This window comes from Geotrypetes seraphini, chromosome 7, assembly GCF_902459505.1.
Source record: "Geotrypetes seraphini chromosome 7, aGeoSer1.1, whole genome shotgun sequence".
Lineage (NCBI taxonomy): Eukaryota > Metazoa > Chordata > Amphibia > Gymnophiona > Dermophiidae > Geotrypetes > Geotrypetes seraphini.
In genome coordinates this window covers 35911735-35935484 of record NC_047090.1, presented here as the reverse complement: position 1 = coordinate 35935484, position 23750 = coordinate 35911735, and the positions used below count along the sequence as shown (strand labels likewise).

General features: G+C 45.2%; 1 protein-coding gene across 4 annotated transcripts in view; it reads left to right on the top strand.

Annotated features, from left to right (window-relative positions):
* LRRIQ1 (leucine rich repeats and IQ motif containing 1) overlaps window positions 1-23750 on the top strand; it is a 289414-nt gene that overhangs the window by 39648 nt on the left and 226016 nt on the right. For all 4 annotated transcript variants that reach the window (XM_033951658.1, XM_033951656.1, XM_033951659.1 and 1 more), the window contains 2 exons: window positions 9269-9343; window positions 13443-14732. In XM_033951658.1, the coding sequence (XP_033807549.1) occupies window positions 9269-9343; window positions 13443-14732 (1365 nt within the window). The remainder of the gene's footprint in view (window positions 1-9268; window positions 9344-13442; window positions 14733-23750) is intronic.

Below are 23750 nucleotides of genomic sequence, written 5' to 3'. Positions count from 1 at the left end.
GCGGGGCCACATTTTGGATTTGTAGGTACTTGGAGGGCTGCAGAAAAAATAGTTAATGCCTTATTAAAGAAATGACAATTTTGCATGAGGTAAAACTCTTTATAGTTTATAAAACTTTCCTTTAACAGTTAAAGAAAGATATATAAACTATAAAGAGTTTTACCTCATGCAAAATTGTCATTTCTTTAATAAGACATTAACTATTTTTTCTGCGGCCCTCCAAGTACTCTATTTTTTTCTGCAGTACTCACATTTAAAGTTCAATATCTTTTCTTTCTCAAAACTGGCACATTTCAATCACTAAATTGAAAATAAAATCATTTATCCCAGGACAAGCAGGCAGCATATTCTTAACACATGGGTGACGTCACCGACGGAGCCCTCGGTACGGACCTTTTTAACTAGAAGTTTCTAGTTGGCCGCACCGCGCGTGCGCGAGTGCCTTCCCGCCCGACGGAGGAGTGCGTGGTCCCCAGTTTCTTCATTTCCGCGGAGCGAAGAAGACGCGTGTGTTTTTTCAACGGCCGTTGAAACCACTTTTTTGCCTTCCCGCTCGCGCTTTTTTCCTTAATTTTTCTCTCTTTACCTTCGGGTTTATTTTTCTTTGATTTGCAAAAAAAAAAAAAAAAAAACTTTGCTTTTTCCCTTTTTTCTTTCATTTTTGCCCCGGCGGGGCCTGTTGCCAGTATACAGGCCTCGGGCTTCGATTTTGCGGAGGCTATCTTCCCCTTCATGCCCCCGCAGGTCGGTTTTAAGAAGTGCCAGCGGTGTGCACGCCCGATCTCCATAACTGACCCACACAATTGGTGTTTGCAGTGTCTGGGTCCGGAGCATCGGGCGGACTCCTGCACCCGCTGTGCCACTCTTCAAAAGAGAACTCTTAAAAACCGAAGAATTCAACAAACTCTTCTCTTCGGCACCGAGTCGGCAATGGACTCCTCACCTTCAACGGCGGTACCTCAAAAATCGGCACCGTCGACCTCGACACCGACCGACCCCACATCGGCGTCGCTGGCGCCAGGTAAGCCGGCTAAGAAGCCTTCCTCTTCCCTCGAGCGCCCTCCAGCTACGGTGGCGACACCGTCCCTACCGGCATCGCACCGGTCCCGCAAACGCTCCGCCCCGATCTCGGTGAGTGCCTCGTCATCGGCCTCCTCATCGCCGGGGCGTGGAGCGGCATCCAAGGAACCGAAGAAAAAGAAAGCGGTTCCGATGCCACCCCTAGATGACCGTATCTTGGCCATCTTAAAGGCTCAACTCCAGGAGCAGTTGAAGAAACAACTTGAACAACTGTTGCCCACTATCCTGGCACCGCTCCTTCCGGTACCAGACCGGCCCGAGCCCCGTACCGAGCCCCCGGTGTCCACCCCTTCGGTACCGGTGAACACCTCCATGCCGATCCTTTCGGCCCAACAACTTCATGGCGATCCGGTGGTTCATTCTCAGGCCACATTGGATCCTCCTCGGCACCAGGCGGTACGGCATTCTTCTTGGGACCGAGATCGACGCCGGTCGTCCTCCCCTGGTACCGTTTCGGTGCGCTCTGGAAAGTCTTTGTCCAAGACTCGCCATACCGCGCCCTCCACCCCGGTGTCTCGACATGCACCGGAGGTCAGGGACCCTGACTTATGGGAGGAAACTCCTCTCGGTACCGAGGAGGATCCCTCCTCATCTGATGAGGAACCATCGGCACCCGATGCCACCTCTAAACCAGAGCAGTCCTCATTTTCTAAATTTCTGAGAGAAATGTCTGCTGCCCTGTCCCTTCCTCTGGAATCTGACTCAAAAAAGTCTCAAGCCTTTCTAGAGGCTTTAGACTTTGAGCAACCTCCTAAGGAGTTCCTCAAGCTTCCCGTGCATGACATCCTACGGGAAACGTTCTACAAAAACTTGGAAAATCCCCTCACGGTACCGGGAGCCCCCCGTAAACTGGACAACCTTTACCGTGTCATTCCCATTCCTGGATTCGACAAATCTCAATTGCCCCATGAGTCCCTTCTGGTGGAATCCACCTTAAAAAAGACTCAGGGCTCCAGTGTCTATGCCTCTACCCCTCCTGGCAGAGAAGGTAAGACTATGGACAAGTTTGGCAAGAGGCTTTACCAGAATGCCATGCTTGCCAACAGGGCAAACAACTATTCCTTCCATTTTTCTTTCTATCTGAAACACTTGGTCCAACAACTGTCTGCCCTCCAGAAGTACCTTCCTGAGCGCAAGGTCCCGCTATTCCAACAACACATCTCTGGTCTTCTCCAGATGCGAAAATATATGGTCCGCTCGATATACGACTCCTTCGAGCTCACCTCTCGGGCCTCTGCCATGGCTGTAGCCATGCGTCGCTTAGCCTGGCTCAGAGTCTCCGACCTGGACATCAACCACCAGGATCGTTTGGCCAACGCCCCCTGTCTCGGGGATGAACTCTTTGGAGAGTCCCTGGATTCCACCACCCAGAAACTCTCGGCCCATGAGACCAGGTGGGACACCCTAATCAAGCCGAAAAAGAAGGCTCCGCCTGCTCGACCCTATCGGCCTCAATCATCTTACCAGGTTCTCAGCCAGGCCACTCAATCCGCCTCCCCAACAATCTCGGCGACCCCGTCAACAGCAGCACCATGCCCAGGCTCGATCTCAGGCCACTCAACCCTCCAAGCCTTCTCAGCCTGCTAAACAATCTCAGCCCTTTTGACTCTTCTCTCCAGGGCATAGCCAGTCATCCACCCTCGCTGCCTCTTCCACAGCCTATCGGGGGTCGTCTCACCATTTTCTCAAGCCGTTGGGAAGTCATCACGTCAGACCAGTGGGTCCTCAACATCATTCGCCACGGCTACTCTCTCAACTTCCAGACTCTTCCACCGGACAACCCGTAGAGTCTGCTTCACACTCCTCTCAAACCCCCCTCCTTCTGAGGGAGGTTCAATCCCTCCTCCTTCTCAATGCCATCGAAGAAGTACCTCCAGATCAAAGGGGTCAGGGATTCTACTCCCGCTACTTCCTAGTACCCAAAAAGACGGGAGACCTCCGTCCCATTCTCGATCTCAGGGACCTCAACAAGTGTCTGGTCAGGGAAAAGTTCAGAATGCTCTCCCTTGCCACACTTTACCCTCTACTTTCTCAACACGACTGGCTATGTTCCCTGGACCTCAAAGAGGCCTACACTCACATCTCCATCCATCAGAACTCTCGCCGCTACCTGCGGTTCCAGGTGCTACACCACCACTATCAGTACAAAGTGCTACCGTTTGGCCTCGCTTCCTCCCCCAGAGTCTTCACCAAATGCCTGATAGTGGTGGCGGCCTTCCTCAGGTCTCACAACCTCCAGGTGTTCCCCTACTTGGACGATTGGTTGGTGAAAGCACCCTCATCTCAACTCGTGCTACAAGCTACTCATCACACCATCTCTCTCCTCCACCTCCTGGGGTTCGAGATCAACTACCCCAAGTCGCATCTGCTTCCCACCCAGCGACTTCAATTCATTGGAGCAGTTCTGGACACCACGCTGATGAGGGCCTTTCTCCCCTCCGATCGCCAGCAGACCCTGCTCCACCTCTGCCGTCAGGTACTCAGGCATCCCTCCATTCCTGCCCGACAGATGATGGTCCTCCTGGGTCACATGGCCTCGACGGTGCATGTCCTTCCTCTGGCACGTCTCCACCTTCGTACACCTCAGTGGACTCTCGCCAACCAATGGTCACAGACTACAGATCTTCTTTCTCATCCCATCTCTGTGACATCATCTCTTCAGCAATCTCTCCAATGGTGGTTGAACTCCTCAAATCTTTCCAGGGGTCTTCTTTTTCATCTGCCCCCCCACTCTATGATCATCACCACCGATGCGTCCCCCTACGCATGGGGAGCTCACCTAGGAGATCTACGCACCCAGGGACTTTGGACCCCACAGGAGCGTCGTCATCACATAAATTTCCTGGAACTCAGAGCCATGTTCTACGCCCTCAAGGCTTTCCAACATCTTCTCTGCCCTCAAGTCCTCCTCCTGTGCACAGACAATCAAGTCGCCATGTACTACATAAACAAGCAAGGCGGCACCGGATCTCGCCCCCTTTGCTTGGAGGCTCTGCGCATCTGGACCTGGGCCACGGACCGCAATCTCTTTCTCAGGGCGGTCTATATCCAGGGCGAACAGAACTCTCTGGCCGACAATCTCAGCCGCATCCTTCAACCTCACGAGTGGACGTTGGACCCTCCGACTCTGCTCTCCATCTTTGCTCGATGGGGCACTCCGCAGGTGGACCTCTTTGCAGCACCTCACAACCATCAGCTGCCCCAATTCTGTTCCAGACTCTTCTCTCCGCACCGTCTGGCTCCGGATGCATTCCTGCTCGACTGGAGGGATCGGTTCCTCTATGCCTTCCCTCCACTTCCTCTGATGTTGCGGACCTTGTCCAAACTCCGCAAGGACAACGCCACCATGATTCTCATCGCCCCTCGGTGGCCTCGTCAACACTGGTTCTCCCTCCTGCTTCAACTCAGCTCCAGGGAGCCCATTCCTCTTCCTGTGTTTCCTACTCTGCTTACACAGCAGCATCAGTCTCTACTGCATCCCAATCTGTCTTCCCTCCACCTGACAGCTTGGTTTCTCTCGGGCTGACCTCTCCGGAGAATCTATCTCAACCGGTCCGCCTCATTTTGGACGCCTCCAGGAAACCGGCCACTCTCCAATGTTACCATCAGAAGTGGACCAGATTCTCCTCGTGGTGTCTCCGGCATCATCAGGAACCCACCTCCTTAGCGGTGGAAACTATCTTGGAATATTTGCTCTCACTGTCCAATGCTGGCCTCAAAACCACCTCAATCAGAGTCCACCTCAGTGCCATCACTGCGTTTCATGAGCCTATTCTCGGAAAACCCCTCACGGCTCATCCTCTGGTTTCCAGATTTATGAGAGGGCTCTTCAATATCAAGCCGCCTCTCAAGCCTCCTCCTGTCGTCTGGGACCTGAATGTGGTTCTCTCAGCACTCATGAAGCCTCCGTTTGAGCCTCTTGCCACAACTTCGCTCAGGCTTCTTACCTGGAAGGTGCTTTTCCTAATTGCCATCACCTCTGCCAGGAGGGTTAGCGAACTGCATGCACTGGTTGCCGACCCACCTTTCACTGTTTTTCACCATGACAAGGTTGTTCTGCGTACCCACCCTAAATTCCTTCCCAAGGTGGTCTCAGCTTTTCACCTTAACCAGTCCATTGTGCTACCCGTCTTCTTCCCTAAGCCTCACTCGCATCCTGGGGAACAGGCGTTGCACACACTGGATTGTAAGCGTGCCCTTGCTTACTATCTTGATCGTACCAGAGCTCACCGAACATCCCCTCAGCTATTTGTATCTTTCGATCCCAACCGTTTGGGTCGTCCTGTCTCCAAACGGACACTTTCAAATTGGCTTGCTGCCTGTATTGCCTTCTGTTATGCTCGGGCCGGTCTCTCACTGGAAGGAACTGTCACGGCCCACAGAGTCCGAGCTATGGCTGCTTCTGTAGCTTTCCTCCGTTCCACGCCCATCGAGGAAATCTGCAAGGCGGCCACTTGGTCCTCAGTTCACACGTTCACTACTCACTACTGTCTGGATGCGTTCTCCAGACGGGATGGACACTTCGGCCAATCTGTGTTACAAAATTTATTTTCCTAATGGCCAACCATCCCACCTCCCTCTTTGTTAGCTTGGAGGTCACCCATGTGTTAAGAATATGCTGCCTGCTTGTCCTGGGATAAAGCACAGTTACTTACCGTAACAGGTGTTATCCAGGGACAGCAGGCAGATATTCTTACGTCCCACCCACCTCCCCGGGTTGGCTTCTTAGCTGGCTTATCCTAACTGGGGACCACGCACTCCTCCGTCGGGCGGGAAGGCACTCGCGCACGCGCGGTGCGGCCAACTAGAAACTTCTAGTTAAAAAGGTCCGTACCGAGGGCTCCGTCGGTGACGTCACCCATGTGTTAAGAATATCTGCCTGCTGTCCCTGGATAACACCTGTTACGGTAAGTAACTGTGCTTTTCCTACCTTTGTTTGGTAATTTCATCAGTCTCTGGTTGCACTTTATTCTTCTGACTGTGCATCCAATATTCAGCCTCCTGTATGCTTCCTCTCCTCCAGACCTCATTCCCTCCCCCAACTTTTTCTTTCTTTCTCTGTCTGTCTTTCTCTGATTCCGTGCCCCATTTTTTGCTTTGTTTCTGGTTCCCTGTCCCCCCTCTAACTTTCTTCCTTCTTCCGTGCCCCTTTTCTTGCTTTTTTTTTCTGGCTCCCTGTCCCCACCCCACCTTCTTTCTTTCTTCCTTCCTTCCTTCCTGCCACCGCCACCACGGAATAGGCTGCTGCTGCTGCCGCTAACGGGAACAGGCCATCTCCCTGCTTCTCTTCTGCACGGGGCCGACCAACTCTCGCTGCCCGATGTCAATTCTAACGTCGGAAAGGACGTTCCGGGGAGCCAGGCAGCGATTGGCTAGCCAGAACGTCCTCTCGACGTCAGAATTGACATCAGGCCGCCAGAGTTGGTCGGCCCTGCAGGGAAGAGAACAGTGGACCGCCCCCCCCCCCCATTGGTATGCCACTGGAGCAGCAGCGTGTCTGACCGGCTCGTTCGTTCAAAGCCGCGGGTGGCGGCTCCTTGCGAGATCCGCACCTGCGTCTGAAGCCTCTCTGATGTTGTGACATCAGAGAGGCTTCAGACGCAGGCGCGGATAGCGCAAGGAGCCGCCAACCCGTGGCTTTGAGCGAACAAGCTGGCTGCTGCTCCAAAAGGAAGAGAATGATGGCCTCCAGACCGCGGGCCGCAAATAAAACCTGGAGAGCCACATGTGGCCCGCGGGCCGCGTGTTTGAGACCGCTGCTCTAGACCGACTCCATCCTTTTTATATCGTTTTGAAGGTGCGGCCTCCAGAATTGTACACAATATTCTAAATGAGGTCTCACCAGAGTCTTATTTAGGGGCATCAATACCTCCTTTTTCCTACTGGCCATACCTCTCCCTATGCAACCTAGCATCCTTCTAGCTTTCACCATCACCTTTTCAGCCTGTTTGGCCACCTTAAGATCATCACTTACAATCGCATCCAAGTCCCGCTCTTCCATTGTGCACATTTCTTCACCTCCTAAACTGTACCGTTCCCTCTGGTTTTTGTAACCCAAATGCATGACCTTGCATTTCTTAGCATTAAATTTTAGCTGCCAAATTTCAGACCATTCTTCAAGCTTTGCCAGGTCTTTCCTGTTTAAGTTCGCTTGTCTATGTTATAAATCAATATTTGGTCTGGCTCCCACTTACCTGGTTTCCCACTTCAATCTGGCAAATTATCTTAGGCCCACACGAAGAATTCATCTGTTCACCTATCCGACAATAAAAGCCTGCCACTGCAAAAGATTCTTGGACAGAACTGTTGCCTTCCAGGCAGCCAAATGCAACGACTAGCTTAGTAACGTTTCCGCACACCCTTCATCCTACTTCAATTTTAGAAAACTATTAAAAACAAGTCTGTTCAATCGATTTGTTAACTAAGAATCTACTCACCACTTCTTATTCAATCCTGTAACCCTATAAATCTTTTAGCTTTCATATTCTTTATTATGTAAGATTGTATTATTGACTTTGATTGTAACCTCTTCGCTGATTGTCCAGCGCCTCTTGCTGTAAACTGCCTCAAACTTATATGGCTTTGGCGATATATAAGAATAAAATTATTATTATTATTCATGTTATTCACACTATCCGGCATGTCTACTCTATTGCAGATTTTGTTATCATCCACAAAGAGGCAAATCTTACCCGACAACCCTTCAGCAATATCATTTATAAAAATGTTAAAAGAACAGGCCCCAGAACAGAACCTTAAGGCATATCATTGGAAATATCCCTTTCCTCAGAGCAGTCTCCATTGATCACTACCCTCTGTCGCCTTCCACTCAAACCAGTTCTTGACCCAGCCTGTCACTTTGGGACCCATCCCAAGGGCACTCAGTTTATTTATTAGACATCTGTGTGGAACACTGACAAAGGCTTTGCTAAAATCTAAATACACAACATCTAGTGCACATCTTCTATCCAAATCTCTGGTCACCCAGTCAAAGAAATTGATCAGGTTTGTTTGACAAGACCTACCTCTACTGAATCCATGTTGCCTCAGTCCTGTAATCCACAGGATTCCAGAACCTTGACCATTTAAATGCCTTTCCATTAATTTGCTTACCACAGAAGTCAGACTACCGGCCTGTAATTCCCTACTTCGTCCTTACTTCCACTTTTGTGGAGAGGGGCCACTCCTGACTCTAGAGACTCGTTGAAAAGGTCAGTCAGCGGAGCTACCAGAACCCAGAATTTCTCTAAGTTCCTTCAGCACCTTCGGATGTACACCATCTGGCCCCATCGCTTCCTTTATTTTAGCTCATGATCACAACCCTCTGAAAATCGATCAGGGTCTATTAGTCCTCCATCCCTATTCATGTATGTCTTCGGCGGTCACGCTCCCGGCGTTTCAGCTGTGAACACAGAACAAAAATATTTGTTAAGCAATTTGGCCTTTTCTTTATCAGCTTCTACATATTCCTCCCCTTCACCTTTTGAGTCTCACAATGCCACTTTTGCAGTTCTTCCTATCACTAATATATCTAAAAAAAAATGTCTTTGTCTCCCCGTTTTACCATGTCAGATATTTTTTCTTCCATTTGCATTTTTGCTTTCCTGACTACACAACCAGCCTCTCTTAACTTTTCCAGATATTTTTGCCTGTCTTCCTCTTTCTGCGATCTTTTGTAGTTTATGAAAGCTAACCTCTTATTCCTTACCTTCTCAGCTACAAGGTACTGATCTAGATTTGAGATAAGTCTGAGTTTTTCACTTTGACTGCTTCAAAATTTTCACTGCATCGCACAGAGCTGTATATTTTCCCAAGGGAGGTTTTTTATACCTATGAGGTTTTGCCTGAATACCTTAAGCCACTTTTGTGGCAGTGGGAGGGCCCTGTTTGAGGCCTTTTCCTCCCTTTTTGGGTTTATCTCTAGCCTGTGCGGCAGTTTTGTTCCTTTCTTTGCTTTGTTTCTTTCTTTGCTTTGTTTTGCCTATGTGAACGTGTAAGTTGTTGTATTGGTGGCTTTTCACTTTATCCGTGTTATTCACACTTGTTATATTTAAACGTTAACATGCCTTGAGTGCCTTAATTTTACTAGTCATGACGTAAGTATTTTAGTTTTACATATATGATAGACTTTGTTTGGAACTATTTTGTGACCTCTAAAACACATTAAAATAGGTATTTGTTTTTATAGCAACAACAAGTTTCCTTGGAGGAAGAACTGAAAAAAGAACAAGAAGGTTTTGAAAAAGAATTAAAAGAACACGAGGTAAGACATTTGTGGTGCTGACTTGCTACCTAGCTGCGGTTTTGAAAATAAGATCAGAGTGGCATTTAAAACTTGCTTATTAGCCCAAGGTTGTTTTTAGAAGCCCTATTTCCATTTTGGATTCATAAACCAACATTTAGATTGTGCAGTTAACTATGACCACTCAAATAGCTGTCCTATAGTTATCTGGGTAACTTTGCCTGGCTTCTGCTGAGCAACCAAAGTTTAACCATATGCATGAAAGCTGTCAGCACTGCTTTTTTTTATTGAGTTGAATTTTGTCTCCAGCACAAAATTTTCAGTATGTGTGTGTGTGTGTGTTGGTGGGGAGAGGAGGATTTATCTGGCTAGTTCCAAAAGATAGATGCAAAAACCTTCTCTAGGCAAAAGACATTCTAGTCAAAAGTGGTCCATGGCACCTTCTCAATCCTTCAAACATTCTTTCCTTCCACCCTCATATTCCCAAGCATTTTCTTTTTTCTTGCTCCATTCCACCAGTCATTCTTTTCTCTCCTTCACCTCTCTCTAGGCCAGTGAATCGCAAACTGTGTGCTGTGGCAGATTCCAGGTATGCCCCAACGAGACGCCAGTAAGGAGGAGAGGTACTGGCGTGGGCGAGAGGCAGTAAGGAGGAGAGGTGCCTCGCGGCGAGCAGCCAATGACTCTTCTCCTTGCTGGCATCTCTCCTCTTCTCTTTCAGGATCTCCCACCAAAGTGACGAGTTCAGGGTCACAGCCAGATGGGCCTTTGTGAACATCTGGGTGCTTTCCAACTGCTTCTGTTCCATATAGCTCTTCCTCTCCTTGCTCTCCTCTGTAGGTCTTATTCTTACTATCTTCCTTCCAATGCATGCGTCTACCTCATGTGCCAGCTCGCCCTGTCCTCCCTCCAAATAAAAGTGTTTTTATTTCCTCTTCCTTCATACTCATCCCCTGGCAGCCTAACTCCTCTGTGGTCATTTAGGAGAAACAGATGGTTTCCTAGTCTTTAAATAAGATAAGCACTCAGCACTATTATTGCATAACGTGGACAAAGAAGATGATAAAGTTTTGGAAAAGGTGAAGAAAATGTCTATTAAAAAAAATCAACCTATGATGAAGGTTGGTGAATCATAATGGTTCTAAAAAAAACCCAGCAAAAATTTTGCATTCATTGATTATACAGCATAGCATAAGACAGTATTTTAGATTTTTATACATTAAGATTATGGTGTATATGTTTTGGAGGGACAGCATATCTGCTTCCTCTGCTGTGTAGGGACTCATGATGAGCTATTGCAAGAGGCATCTTGTGCAGTAGAGGACGCTGATGACCTTTTCCTCCTGCCAATCATAAGGCAGTGGTCTCCAATGTGCAGCCCCTGAAATCTTCCATTATGGTCCTTAAACGGTTGGCTGAAATTCTCTTCAAATTCTGTAAATGCATTAATTTCACTTGATACAGTAACTGCAAACAGTCTCTAAAGTACGGTTAACTCGGGTGTCTGATTTATGGAATTTTCTACTGTTGACAATTCAAAAGAAAGTGAGTTTTTAAAATATATCCATTGAATCAATATTAGTGTTAATTTTTAATGTTTTAATACCCGGTCTGAATAAGCAGTTCAAGGCGGTTTAAAAAATTAGTAGCATGTATAAGCTTGAAATCTTTTGGTGACCTTCGGAGCTTTCTCACGTTCACATGAAAAAGGTTGGAGGCCACTGCCTTAAAGGAATACAACAGGGGATGGGTATAAAGGAAGAAAAAATGGTGATGTAATGTAATTTGTAATGTAATGTAATTTATTTCTTATATACCGCTAAACTCCGTTAGGATTCTAAGCGGTTTACAGAAAAATAGACAATAGGGTGCATTAAAATTATAAGTAAAATAGGTACTTAGAAATTCCCTTACTGTCCCGAAGGCTCACAATCTAACTAAAGTACCTGGAAAAATGACAATTAGTAGAGTAATGAAGAAATAAAATAGAGAATAGATGAGAAAAATAAGAAAATAAACATTCTAATAAGATTACAATAATCTAAAGGACTTTGAAAGGTTGAAAAAAGAGGGGAGATAAGAATAGATGCAGAGGGAGAACCGTTGAAGCAATAGAATTCTGGGGAAATTTAAATGAAATTTGAATGATAAAATAAAACAAAATAAGTGGTAAAACAATAAGTGAGATTAAAAAATATATGATAAACTAAAAAGAATTGAAAATAAAATCAAAACAGTCAAAACTGAAGTCCAACTTGAACGGGCCCCCGAGCCAACCGTTGGTCCGATGGCCGGACTGCAGCCCTCCTCCGTCGGCTCTCCCCTGCTGGAATGGCATTGCAGGGGGAGGAGGGCATTGCAGCACTGGTGTATTCTTGTTTATTTATTGATGTCGGTCTCTGTTCATGTATTCAAAAGGATGGAGTCGATTCAGAGGAAGGCTACTAAAATGGTGCATGGTCTTCGTCATAAGGTGTATATGGAAAGACTTAAATCTCAATATGTATACTTTGGAGGAAAAGTGGGAGAGGAGAGATATAAAGATGTTTAAATAACTACGTAATTATACTCTTATACTGAAGTTCCTCCTCACCAGAACTTTAAATATCGGTGCTTAATCTTTTTGAAAATTTTATATACAGTGGTACCTTGGATTACGAGCATAATCCGTTCCAGGAGCATGCTCGTAATCCAAAATGCTCGTATATCAAAGCAAGTTTCCCCATAGGAAGTAAGGGAAACTTGCTTTGATATGTTTCCACCCCCCACCTTCCCCCCCTCCCAAGGCCAGCAGCGCTGCTCTCCTCCCACGAGAACCGGCATTGCTCCCCCCCCGAAGGCCCCCCCGCAAACCGGCACCCCCCCCTGCCATCAGGCACCCCCCCCCGCCGCCATCGTGCACCCCCCCGCCACGACCTGAGGTCCCCCCAACCCACCCGAACCCTCTTCTTACTTTTCTGTAGCCTCCGCAGCGTGAACTCTCAGGCCTTGCACAGGAAGCAGATCTTCAGGCACTGGCACCACGCACAGGACATGCTGGTGTCAGTGTCGCTGCAGAGGCTACAGAAAAGTAAGAAGAGGGTTCGGGTGGGTTGGGGGGACCTCAGGTCGCGGCGCGGGGGTGCCCGATGGCGGCGGTGGGGGGGTGCCGGATCGCGGGGGGGAGGGTGCCAGTTCGCAGGGGGGGGGCTCGCAAATCGAAGTGCGCTCGGTTTCCGAGGCGCCGATTTTGCGAATGTTTTGCTCGTCTTGCAAAACACTCGCAAACCGGTGCACTCGTAAACCGAGGTACCACTGTATATCTTTTGTAACTTTTTTGTGCTTATTTCAATTTAAAGTGCCAGTGCTTACACCTAAAATGTTAGTAATAACTTAGATAACTTAGTTTAAAGTGAGACTTAGCTTGAAAACATTATTGCCTCATTTCCCTCCGATGCATTTCATTCTTCCTCAGGGTCGGGGATGATAAATATGCAAAAATGTTAAAGCATTTAGCTTGCTCCATAGATAGATTCTGCCAAGAGTTAGGGTTAAGGACTGGTGACTAAAGAAATATTTATTTGGTTATTTGAATTTTTTTTTCTGTGCCTCTATATGTTTAAATAACTACGTGACATAAATGTGCATGAGTTGAGTCTTTCATTTGAAAGGAAGTTTTGTAATGAAAGGGCATAGGATGAAGTTAGGTGATAAGCTCCGGAGTAATCTAAGAAAATACTTTCTTACAGAAAGGGTGGTAGATGCATGGAATAGTCTCCTGGAAGAGATGGTGGTGGTGTCTGAATGCAAGAAAGACTGGGATAGGCACTTGGGATCTTTTAGAGAGAGGAAGAGAAAATGGTTACTGCGGATGGACAGACTGGTTGGGCCATTTGGCCTTTATCTGCCATCATGTTTCTATGTTTAATGGTGCAGAGGCAGATCAGGCAGACTAGATAGTTTATATAGATGTATGAAAATAATTTTTTAAACAAATGTGTAACTCACTCTGAAATTTGTACCAGATTTAATTAGTAAAGGCCTAGTATTTGTATAGCTGTCTTAATTATGTGGCTTATCCTGTAGTATTCATATCTTAATAAACATTTCCGTCACAATTTTATTCTTTATTTTCAATAAGGAGCTGATTAAAAGACTGCAGTTAACAATGCAAGAGGAAAGGAAAGTTTTTGAAGAACAGAAGAAAAGAGAAAAGGAAATCTTGGAAGAACAGCAATGGAAAGCAGCAATCAAAATCCAGACAAAACTTAGAGCCTTCATAGTGTTTAGAAAATATGCTCCCATCTTGAAAATGAGGATAGAGGAAATGAAGAAGAAGCGGGAGATGAAGCGTAAACTGGAAAGCGAGAGGAAAGAGATGGAGGAAAAAATTAAACGAAAGCTGGTGGAAAATAAGCAGCGAGCAAAGGAGAAAAAGCTTAAAGATGAGGAGGTGAAAAAGAGAGGGGAAGAGCAAGAAAGGCAGGAATGTCTAAAGCAAGAGATGAGGCATAAGGAGTATGAAAAGAAGAAAGAGGAAGAAAGGGTTCGACTTGAAAGAGAAAAACAACTTAAACTGAATGAACTGAAAAAGCTAAAAGAAATGGAGAGGAATTTACAGGAGGAGTATCGCAACAAGTTCAAAAAAGTATCGGAAAAAAACAACCTCGAGGAAGAAGGCAAAGTTGATGAGGAGCAGAAGCAAATGGAGGAAATAAATGATGAGGATATTCAAAATGAAGGAAAACAATTGGACAGAATCACTCAAGAAATACTTGACATAAAGAATGAAGAAAAGATAGAATTGCCCCAAGCAAGTAATGAAGAGGAAATCAATGTTAATACAGTGAAAAATGAAAAAATGTGCAGCGGTTCACAAGCCACACCTAAAATATATTTGCAAAACATAACCATTAATAGTAAAATCAATGAGAATGTCCTGAAAAGCAGTGAAACAAGCGGCAACCTTGGCACTGATGATCAGATACCAACAAAGGAAGACAGAATACACAACAGTTGTGCTATTGTGGATTTTCAGCCAAACCATCTGGATATTTTGAGAGAGAAAATGCAATCAGTAAAGCAAGAAACTATAGAAGATAAGAGTGAGAATGTAGATCTGCTACTCTTAAGTCAAACAAATGCTGAGTTTCTAATCAATAAAGATCAGGAACCAATTAACAAGAGCTGGGAAAATGCTGATGATGCACGTCAACTTTCTGCAAGGCAACTTGCGTTTCCAGATCACATTGAAACAAAGAGACTGGCTTGGATGAAAAACTGCAATCCGTGGTCTAAAACTTTTAAGGAACACCAAAGGAAGAAAGTGGTTAACCGAAGCAAGCCACGGAAAAGCTCAGCAGCCAGCAGGATGCCTCAAATAAGTGCGGAAATAATTCTTCAGACTGGCCATTGGAAAGCACTTAAACAGGTAACTACTTAAAAACTTGTAGGTACTGTGGGCCTGATTCGGTAAAAGGACGCTGGTATCGGCGGCTGCCTAAGAAGCGGCCGCTGATCGCATGTCAAATCACACACTGGCGTCCCTGTGCAGAATCGAGCCTACACTCCCGGACAGATGCCTGAAATATAGGCCAGCATTTTGAAGGCCTGCATTTCAGGGGTCTGTCTCCCATCTACGGAGACGTGTAACGACACCTAAGCCCACCCAAGGCCACTTATGGGTGAAGCCACACCCATGCCCCCACCTTGGGCACACTTAAGCGTCACTACACGTCCTTGTAGGCGCGCTCCAGAGGCCTACAATGTGGACGTGCTGCCTCTGGGTGTTGTTTTTAACGTGCATCCTGATCAGCTGCCAGAAAGCGGTAGAACATCTTCTGCTGCCTGCCATTGGGGCGCACGTTTTGGAGAATCAGACCCCTGTATATGTATAAGAATGAAATTTAGCTCGGATTCTTAGTTCAATCTTATCTTCCTTTACCTAGCTGATATTGATACTCCTATTGCATTAGCACTAGTTATGACCTATATGAGGTTAGACTAATTATTGCTTTTATTTTGATTTGTAGACTTCATCTACAAAGTAGCAATGGAAGTAAAAATACAGCAGATTCCTACAGTCAGTTGAGTCTTATTCTGTGTATTTATGAGAGATCACCTTCTGGTTTACCACAGTTGGAACCTGCACCTTTTTTAGCAATTTCCAATGTAATTGTCCATCTTCCTTTTCTGATCACATTTGACTGCATAGAAAAAAAGAGTATGAAAGGAAAATGGGGAAAAAATACCGGTACATATTGATAACCTTAGCAATGACAAAGACTTAGAGTGGTGGTTATGCAAACAGTAAGAAGTGAATGATTTAGAAAAGTGCCACTGATCCTGACACTGCAGGCATGCTCAGTTGTCGCACACAAAGTGAGCATGTGCGAGAACTGACTATGCCTGTGCTTCCAACATTGGTGACTCAGCATGCTGCTGCTGACCTCAGCACTTTCTGACAGCAGGTGGCATTCTCTGGATGTTTGCATCTGGCAGGGCGTGGGGATCCACAATAGTTACACCAGTGTTTATATTGCTATCGGGTAGCCCTGAGATGAATATGGATGGACCAAGGCCTGTCTGTGGCTATGCTCCTGGCATTATGTTGTGCCATATGCGAACAACATAACACAATATTCCTTGAAAACTGTGATGATGAAGACTTGATAACCGGCAGGAAGCAGACTGCTTGTCATTATGAGGGTCGCAGCAGTAGCTTTAATCTTTATTATTCTCATGGCTATTGAAAGAGAGGTACTGGCCACCTGTGACCAGATACCTTAGCTGGGTTGAGCCAACACAATCTAAACTAAATTAAACCTTAAGTTTATATACCGCATCCTCTCCACAGAATACACAGAAGACCCAGCATCCACTATCAGCAATGGCACAGGGAAACACACACTCTCAAATATACAGTCACACTCACTCACTCATTAAAGGCATATATATACTACTTTTTTAGCCCGTTACATTAACGGGTGCTAGAATAGATGTGTAGACTTAGGCCTTTCTTTCTTTCTTTTTTTTCTGTCTTTCTTTCTTTCTGTCTTTCTCCCTGCCCCCTGTCTGTCTTTCTTTTTTTTTTTTCTGTTTCTCTCTCTCCCCCTCTCTCTCTCCCCATCTGTCTTCCCTTCCCTGCTTCCCCTGTCCAGCAGTAGCCCTTCTCCCTTACCTGCTCACTGTCCAACATCTGCTAGGCCGGCCCGCCTCGCATTATCGAAGTGGGCTGGCCTAACAAATGCCCCGCGGCTGCTGCTGCTGCTGGTCTGCAGGTGAGAAGGAAGGAGAGGCGTTATCAGAAGTCAGCCGGCATTGGAGATCGGGGCAGGAACGTTGCTGGGGAAACCGCCGCACACGTCGGAAACCGCCGGAGGCACCTACTGCGCATGCAGGAGCATGGAGCCACGGATCATGGTCACGGCCTCATGGAGATTGAAGTGTGTATGCGTGCTAAGGGTTTTATTATAGCAGACACACACAGACACACACACCTGCACTGAGACATCAAAGCTCCAGGTTGAAAGAGACATCTCTTTTCCATTCTACTAGCAGTTCTAAATATGAGCGTGCACTTATCGTGACATAAACATGCCCAGTGTTTATAGAATGTCATACCAGCATGCTTTACAATCTTGCCTCAGATACATCTCTTTTGATGGTAATGCATCCTCCTTTATAGGATTGCACTTAGCGTGATTCCTGCTGTTTGGGAGCTTGGCTGCTCTTCTAGGCATTCGCTTGGTGCCTGTCTTTTATATAGAATTACCTCCTCTATATAAAATTTATACAGTAGAATCTAAGTTAACTGGCACTCTCATTCAACCAGCAAAATAATTGCTAGGGGGAAAAAAAAGTCCCCCAAAACACTAGCGGCAGCAGTCCTGAGCCGCAACCCCTCCTCCTCCCTTAAGCCCTGAAGCACTACAAACAGTGGCAGGCCTTAGCCTTGAACCCCACCTCCCTCCCGACCCAAAGCACCAGCGTGGCAGCAGTCCTGAGCCACAAACCCCCCCTCCCTCAAGCCCCGAAGAAGCAGAAGGCAGTCCTGAGCTGCAAACCCCTTTGATCCCTCCCTTCCTTACCCAAAGCAGCAACCGGTCAGCTGGAGGCAGTGCTCAAAACAGGCTGCTCGCAGCCAGCCCTGGCAGGGCCTTTTCCTCTGATACATCATTCCTCTGTTGCTTTTTTTTTTTTTTTTTTTTTGGGGGGGTGAATTGAGATGTGTTAGATCAACCAGAAAAACAGTTATTCGGCATCCACCAATCCCCATGGGTGCCAGATAACTGAGATTCTACTGTACACGTAAGTTAGGTCAGCAAAACAGCTGACCTTACCTATTCATATGAGAAGTGACAGAGTTGCCATTTTTAAGTATATTTAACGTTGTTGTTTAAAGTGACCAGCCCTTCTGAACATACACGTAAAGTTATACATCGGCACATAACTCATGTGTGGGCTGGCTCTAGATAGGCCATTTCTATAAAATGAGGAAATAGTGCAAGAAAAGAAGTACCATATTCTTTTAATATAAGCCCATGTGATTATAAGAAGCATTTTTTTTTGGGGGGGGAGGGGTTTAGTCTAAGGTGGGATATTAATAGGGGTGTTTGTCCACCTTTTCTCCTGTGATAACACATTTCTTCCCTCCATCCTCCCCCAGATTTCCACTCCATCCCCCTCCCCCAGCTTTCTCTTCTTACCTCTTCCCATCTGGCACAAACACCGATGTTATGGTGCTAGGCTGGTGCGGTGCATGTGTGCATGCTCAAAGCCCTGCACCAGTCCAGCATCACAAACTTGGTGTCACTGTCAGGTGGGAGAAGGGGTAAGAAAAGAAATTCTGTCATTGGAGGGTGGGATTGGGAGACGGGGAGGAGTGGAAGAGAGCAATGCTAGTTACCATGGGGAAGAGTGATGGAAGAGAGAAATTTTCCAGCAATGGCTGAATTCTGGGATGGGTGATTATTAGGTGAAACCAGATTTGAATTTTAGACTTAGTTGAGTTTTTCAGACCTGGCGTAAGGGTGAGGGCAAGCTTTTATTATAGATGTGCTATTATTAGAAAGAAAATGGTATTTACATCAAAGACAGGGTGTGGGAGACTAGAACAAAGGCTGAAACTGTGGGTACTATTAAATTTTAAGTCTTCTGAAAGACAATTCTGCTTATAAAAATAACTCTTGCCATCTAAATTATTGACAGTAGAAGAGAAATGGAATCCAGTTGTAGACCCAGTTCAAGGGGATACACACAAGAATTTGTTTAACTGAGTAATTGGGTCCTGATGAACGGGGGGAGGCAAAGTGCCCCAAGGCCTTGGCTATTTGACTTTGTTTTTCAGCGGAGTGAAATTGAAGGTATTTTGCCAAATGTCCCATCCAATGTGCTCTTTTGAATAAAAAGTTCACCTTTATTGTGGTGAAATCCCCATTTTAAAAGTGCACACAACAAAAGTTAACCATGCAAGAGGAAAGGAAAATTTTTGGAGAAAAGGAAATCTTAGAACAGCAATATAAAGCAGCAACCGAAACTAAACAAAACTCGGGGCTTTCTGAGTGTTTACGCTTCCATCTTGAAAATGAGGATAGAAGAAGTGAAGAAGAGGAAGATACAGCAGAACTGGAAAGAGATGGAAGAAAAATGGACCGAAAGCTGGTAAAGAATCAGCAAAATAAAAAGAGAAATTGCTTAAAGCTGAGGAGGGAAAAAGAGATGGGAAGAGCAAGAAAGGAAAGAAATGTCTAAAGTAGAGAATGACACGGGGCCAATTTTTTCCCTGTCCCCGCAGGAACTCAATTTCCCCATCCCCGTGAGTTTTGTTGCTGTCCCTGCCCCATTCATGCAAGCTCTGCCTTAACTGCACAAGCCTTGAACACGTATGATTTTTAAAGGGTTTGAGGCTTGTGCAGATGAGGACGGAGCTTGCAGGGATGGGGCAGGGACAAGAAAAAATTTGTCCCCCCGTGTCATTCTCTAGTCTAAAGTAAGAAATGAGGTGTATGAATTATGAAAAGGAGAGAGAAGAAATGACAAGACTTGAAAGAGAAAACTTAAGCTGAATGAATAAAAAAAGCAAAAAGAAGAAATGGAGAGGAATTTACAGGAGGAATAGCGCAATGTGTTAAAGGCGTATTGGGAAAAAAGATAACCTCAAGAAAAAGAATGAAGAAGAAGGCAAAGTTGACAAGGAGCAGAAAGTATATGATAGAAAGAAACGAGCAGAGGAAATGGATGTTGAGAATATTCATAGTGAAGGAAAACAGCTAGGTTTCAATATGATGTCCAAATCCAGCTTTAGTTGTTTTGCAAAAAAAGTCCAAAAGTTCAATTCCAAACATGGTCATTTTTGATCCAAGACAATGTCTTATCTTTTTGGTTCAAAAATTGCCCTATATTAGACCATTTTGTACTCGTGTCTTTAAGGGCTATAGAGATGAGTAGCAAGTCCTATAAGCCACTCTAACCACTACATTTATGGTGGAAAATGTGAGTCCTCAAAAAAAAAAAAACCCAAAACCCTACTCTACTGCCATGTAGGTGCCACCTGCAGCCATAAGGGCTATTGGGGTTGTAGACAGGTGGGTATAGTGGGTTTGGGAGGCTCATAAGGGAGTTCTGGTGAGATGTTTTATCTAGCACCCTTTTTGTGAAGTTCACAGCAGTACCCTGTAAGATGCCCCACTGCTGTTTTGCCATGTCTGAAGGGCCAGTCCATTACAAGATTTGCCCCTCCCACGTCCAAATGATCTTGTTCTGGACATTTGGGACTTGGATGAAATTTTGGTCGAAAATGTGGTATAAAGATATGTTCTGGCAGTCTGGGTGACCCAACGGCTTGGATAGACAGTGTTTGGAACGGCTTGGATAGACAGTGTTTGGAAAAAAAAAAAAATTCTAGACATATGGTGATTTGCCTTTTGAAAATGGGCATTTTCTCACTGCTAACTTTGGGCGTCTAGTGCCATATGTCAAAATGGACTTAGGCACATGTTTTAATTATGCCCCTCTTGGTGGTTTGCATTCAGGTACTCAAACATTTTTCCCTTTCTGTCCTGGTGGGCTCACACTCTATCTAATGTACCAGGGTCACAAGGAGCAGCATGGGATTTGAACCTACAGCCTCAGGGTGCTGAGGCTGTAGCTCTAACCACTATGCCACACACTTCCCTGGTGAGCTTCCAGGAATAACAAAAAATGTACTTGACTGTACACCACTACATTAGTTTTTTTGCCTGCTGGGATTACCTATTTGTGGGTTCAGTAGGTATTCTGTGGTTTTTGAGGTGCTCACACTTTCTACCACAAGTTTAGAGTGGGATAAGGGTTTGGGTTCCCTTCTCTATAGTCCACTGCACCGACCACAAGGCTACTCCAGGGGCTTGCTTGCTGCTGTAAGAGGAATGGCCATTATATTTGCAGCTATCATAGAGCCTAGTATGTATTTACTGTCACTTATCTGTTAGGGGGGAGGGATGGGAGTCAGTAACCACTGGGGAATTAAGGGGGGAGTCGTGCTTTTATCCCTCTAGTAGTTATCCTATCAGTTTGGGTACCTTTTTGATACTTAATCATTATTGAAAAAGGACTAACCAAAAACATCCTATTTTTTATGCCCAGGAGGTTATTACAGTGTTATATCAGAAAAACTTCCAAATGATAAGTCTGCCCTAGTCCCATCCAATACACATCTCCAAAACTCCCCTGGGATTTAGATGAACTGCAGAGAAAAAGTTTAAAAAATGAGTTACAAAAAATAGTAAAAGGGGGGGATAATGTATACGTTTGGGGGAAAAAAGGAACTTTTAAGTTTTCTTCTAAATTGTTTATAGCAAGCTTTATACTATACTAGTGTCTGCTGATACATGGTAGATGCTATTGAATTTGAGGCATAGAGTGCTAACCTAGAAAGGGACCCTTTATCGCTTCCCTGCTTAGTACAGGATTTTTATGATCCTCTTAAACCACAGAATGAGACCATCCTTATGCCATGACACACACCAGGCCAACTCACCATTACATTTTCTTAAGTATACAAGGAGGTTAGTAGCAACTTACAGATTTTTCCTTACAAAAAACTTGTCCTATTGCACAAAAAAAGTAAAAAAACCAAAAACCCCCCAAACAGTGGCGTACCAAGGGCGGGGGGGGGGTGGCAGTCCGCCCCGGGTGCATGACCCAAGGGGGTGCACAGCTGGCCACTTACCGGGGAATAGGCTGCCGCCGGGGAAAGGCTGCCATTGCCATCATCAGAAACAAGCCGGCGCTGAGTTCTCCCTCCCTGCTTTTCTTCCCTGCGAGCCAACCAACTCTAGTCATCCAGTGTCAATTCTGACATCGGAGATGACGTTCTGGGCCATCCAATCGCTGCCTGGCTGGCCCAGAACGTCCTCTCCGACGTTAGAATTGATGTCGGGCAGCGAGAGTTGGTTGGCCCGTGGGGAAGAGAAGCAGGGCGAATTCGGCGTCTGCTTGTTTCTGATGGCCAGTGGCAGCCTTTTCTCGGCGGCGGTGGCAGCAGCATGTTTCCCAATGGCAGTGGCATGGGGGAGGGCAGGGAGAAAGAAAGAAAGGGGGGGAGACAGGGAACCAGAAAGAAAGAAAGGGGGCAGGGTGAAAGAAATTGGGAACAGAGAGAGAAAGAAAGGGGGCATGGGGAGAGAAAAAGAAAGAAGGGGGTAGGGTGAAAGAAAGAAAGAAATGGGGCACGGAGAGAGAGAGAGAGAGAAAGAAAGAAGGGGACAGGATGAAACAAAGAAAAAGTTGAGAGAGGGATGAGGTCTGGAGGAGAGGAAGCATACAGGAGGCTGAAAGAAGGGAAGAAATATTGGATGCACAGTCTGAAGAATAAAGTGCAACCAGAGATTGATGAAATTACCAAACAAAGGTAGGAAAAATGATTTTATTTTCAATTTAGTGATCAAAATGTGTCCGTTTTGAGAATTTATATATGCTGTCTATATTTTGCACTATGGCCCCCTTTTTTACTAAACCGCAATAGCAGTTTTTAGTGCAGGGAGTCTATGAGTGTCAAGAGCAGCATGGGGCATTCAGCGCAGCTCCCTGCGCTAAAAAACGCTATCACGGTTTAGTAAAAAGGGAGGGGGTATATTTGTCTTTTTGTATAGTTGTTACTGAGGTGACATTGCATAAAGTCATCTGTCTTGACCTCTTTGAAAACCCGCGGAATATAAATAATTAACATTTTCTCTGCGTACAATGTGCTTTGTGTTTTTAAAATTTTATTGTTGGTAGATCATTTTGACTTGGCCATGAAGGTAAGGGGAAGGGAGGGAGGGGAGCTGCTGAAAGACATCTAGTAATCCTTGCAGGCTTGACTGCAGGGAATTATTTTTGTAAAATCATGTTTTGTTATGTGACTGGCATTATTTAGACTTTAATTTCTATGAATGAATAGAATGAAAATGATATAAAATTACTTGCTTGTTTTTATGTGCATGCACTGAAGGAAAGTGGATAGAGTGGGCTGAGGACGCTGAAGGGAAATGGGGAAGAGAGAGTGGGGAGAAGACGCTGATTTATAAATTGACAATTGTACAGAATATTATTTCTTTTTATACTTTTAATAAGTTCAATATAAAACAATTCAAAGCTTGTGTGGATGGAATCAGGTGGTTTTTGGGGATGAGGACCCAGCTTACAGGGATTAGTCTAATAAAATAGTATTTTCTTATTTCTCATTATTTGTTTTATTTTTATTTGTTAATTTGTAAAGTGGTGATTGTTATGTATCAGTTTTTCCAAATTTATATCTACTGTTTTTATATTTTGCACAGTATTAGAGGACATGTATTACTATTTTTGTGGTGTTGTGGTGTTGCATTGTATGCAGAGTCTGGTTTCTTGGCAGTTCAGTTTAACTTTTGTCTACATATTTCTATTTTTAGTTTGTGATTATTCCATAATGGGCGAGGGTGTATCTGTGTATGAAAGGGACATGGCTTTCTGACTCTGCAGGATCTGGTTTGTTTAGTTTTACAATGTATGTGTTGGTGTTCTAGTGCTCACTGTGGTGTTTAAGATGCTGCCTTTTCCTAGGTACACTCTTGTGCGATATGTAGATTACATTACATTACATTAGGGATTTCTATTTCACCATTACCTTGCAGTTCAAGGCGGATTACAAAAGAATTATCCAAGATGTATTACAACAAGAACTTACAAAAAAAAAAAAAAAATTGGTCATTTTCAAAAAGAGTGAGAAATGGGTAAGGTTATTTGTTTGGGGTAGTTGGCTTTAGTGAGAGGTGGAGTTTGAGACTTGCGGTATTTCTTTTTTCTGAGTTTTCTTGAAGAGTATGGTCTTTATTTCTTTTCTAAAAATCTTGTAGTCGAGTGATGCCGTCAGTAGATTGGCGATTTGGTTGTCTAGTTTGGCTGCTTGAGTGGCCAGGAGATCATCATATAGTTTTTTCCATTTGAC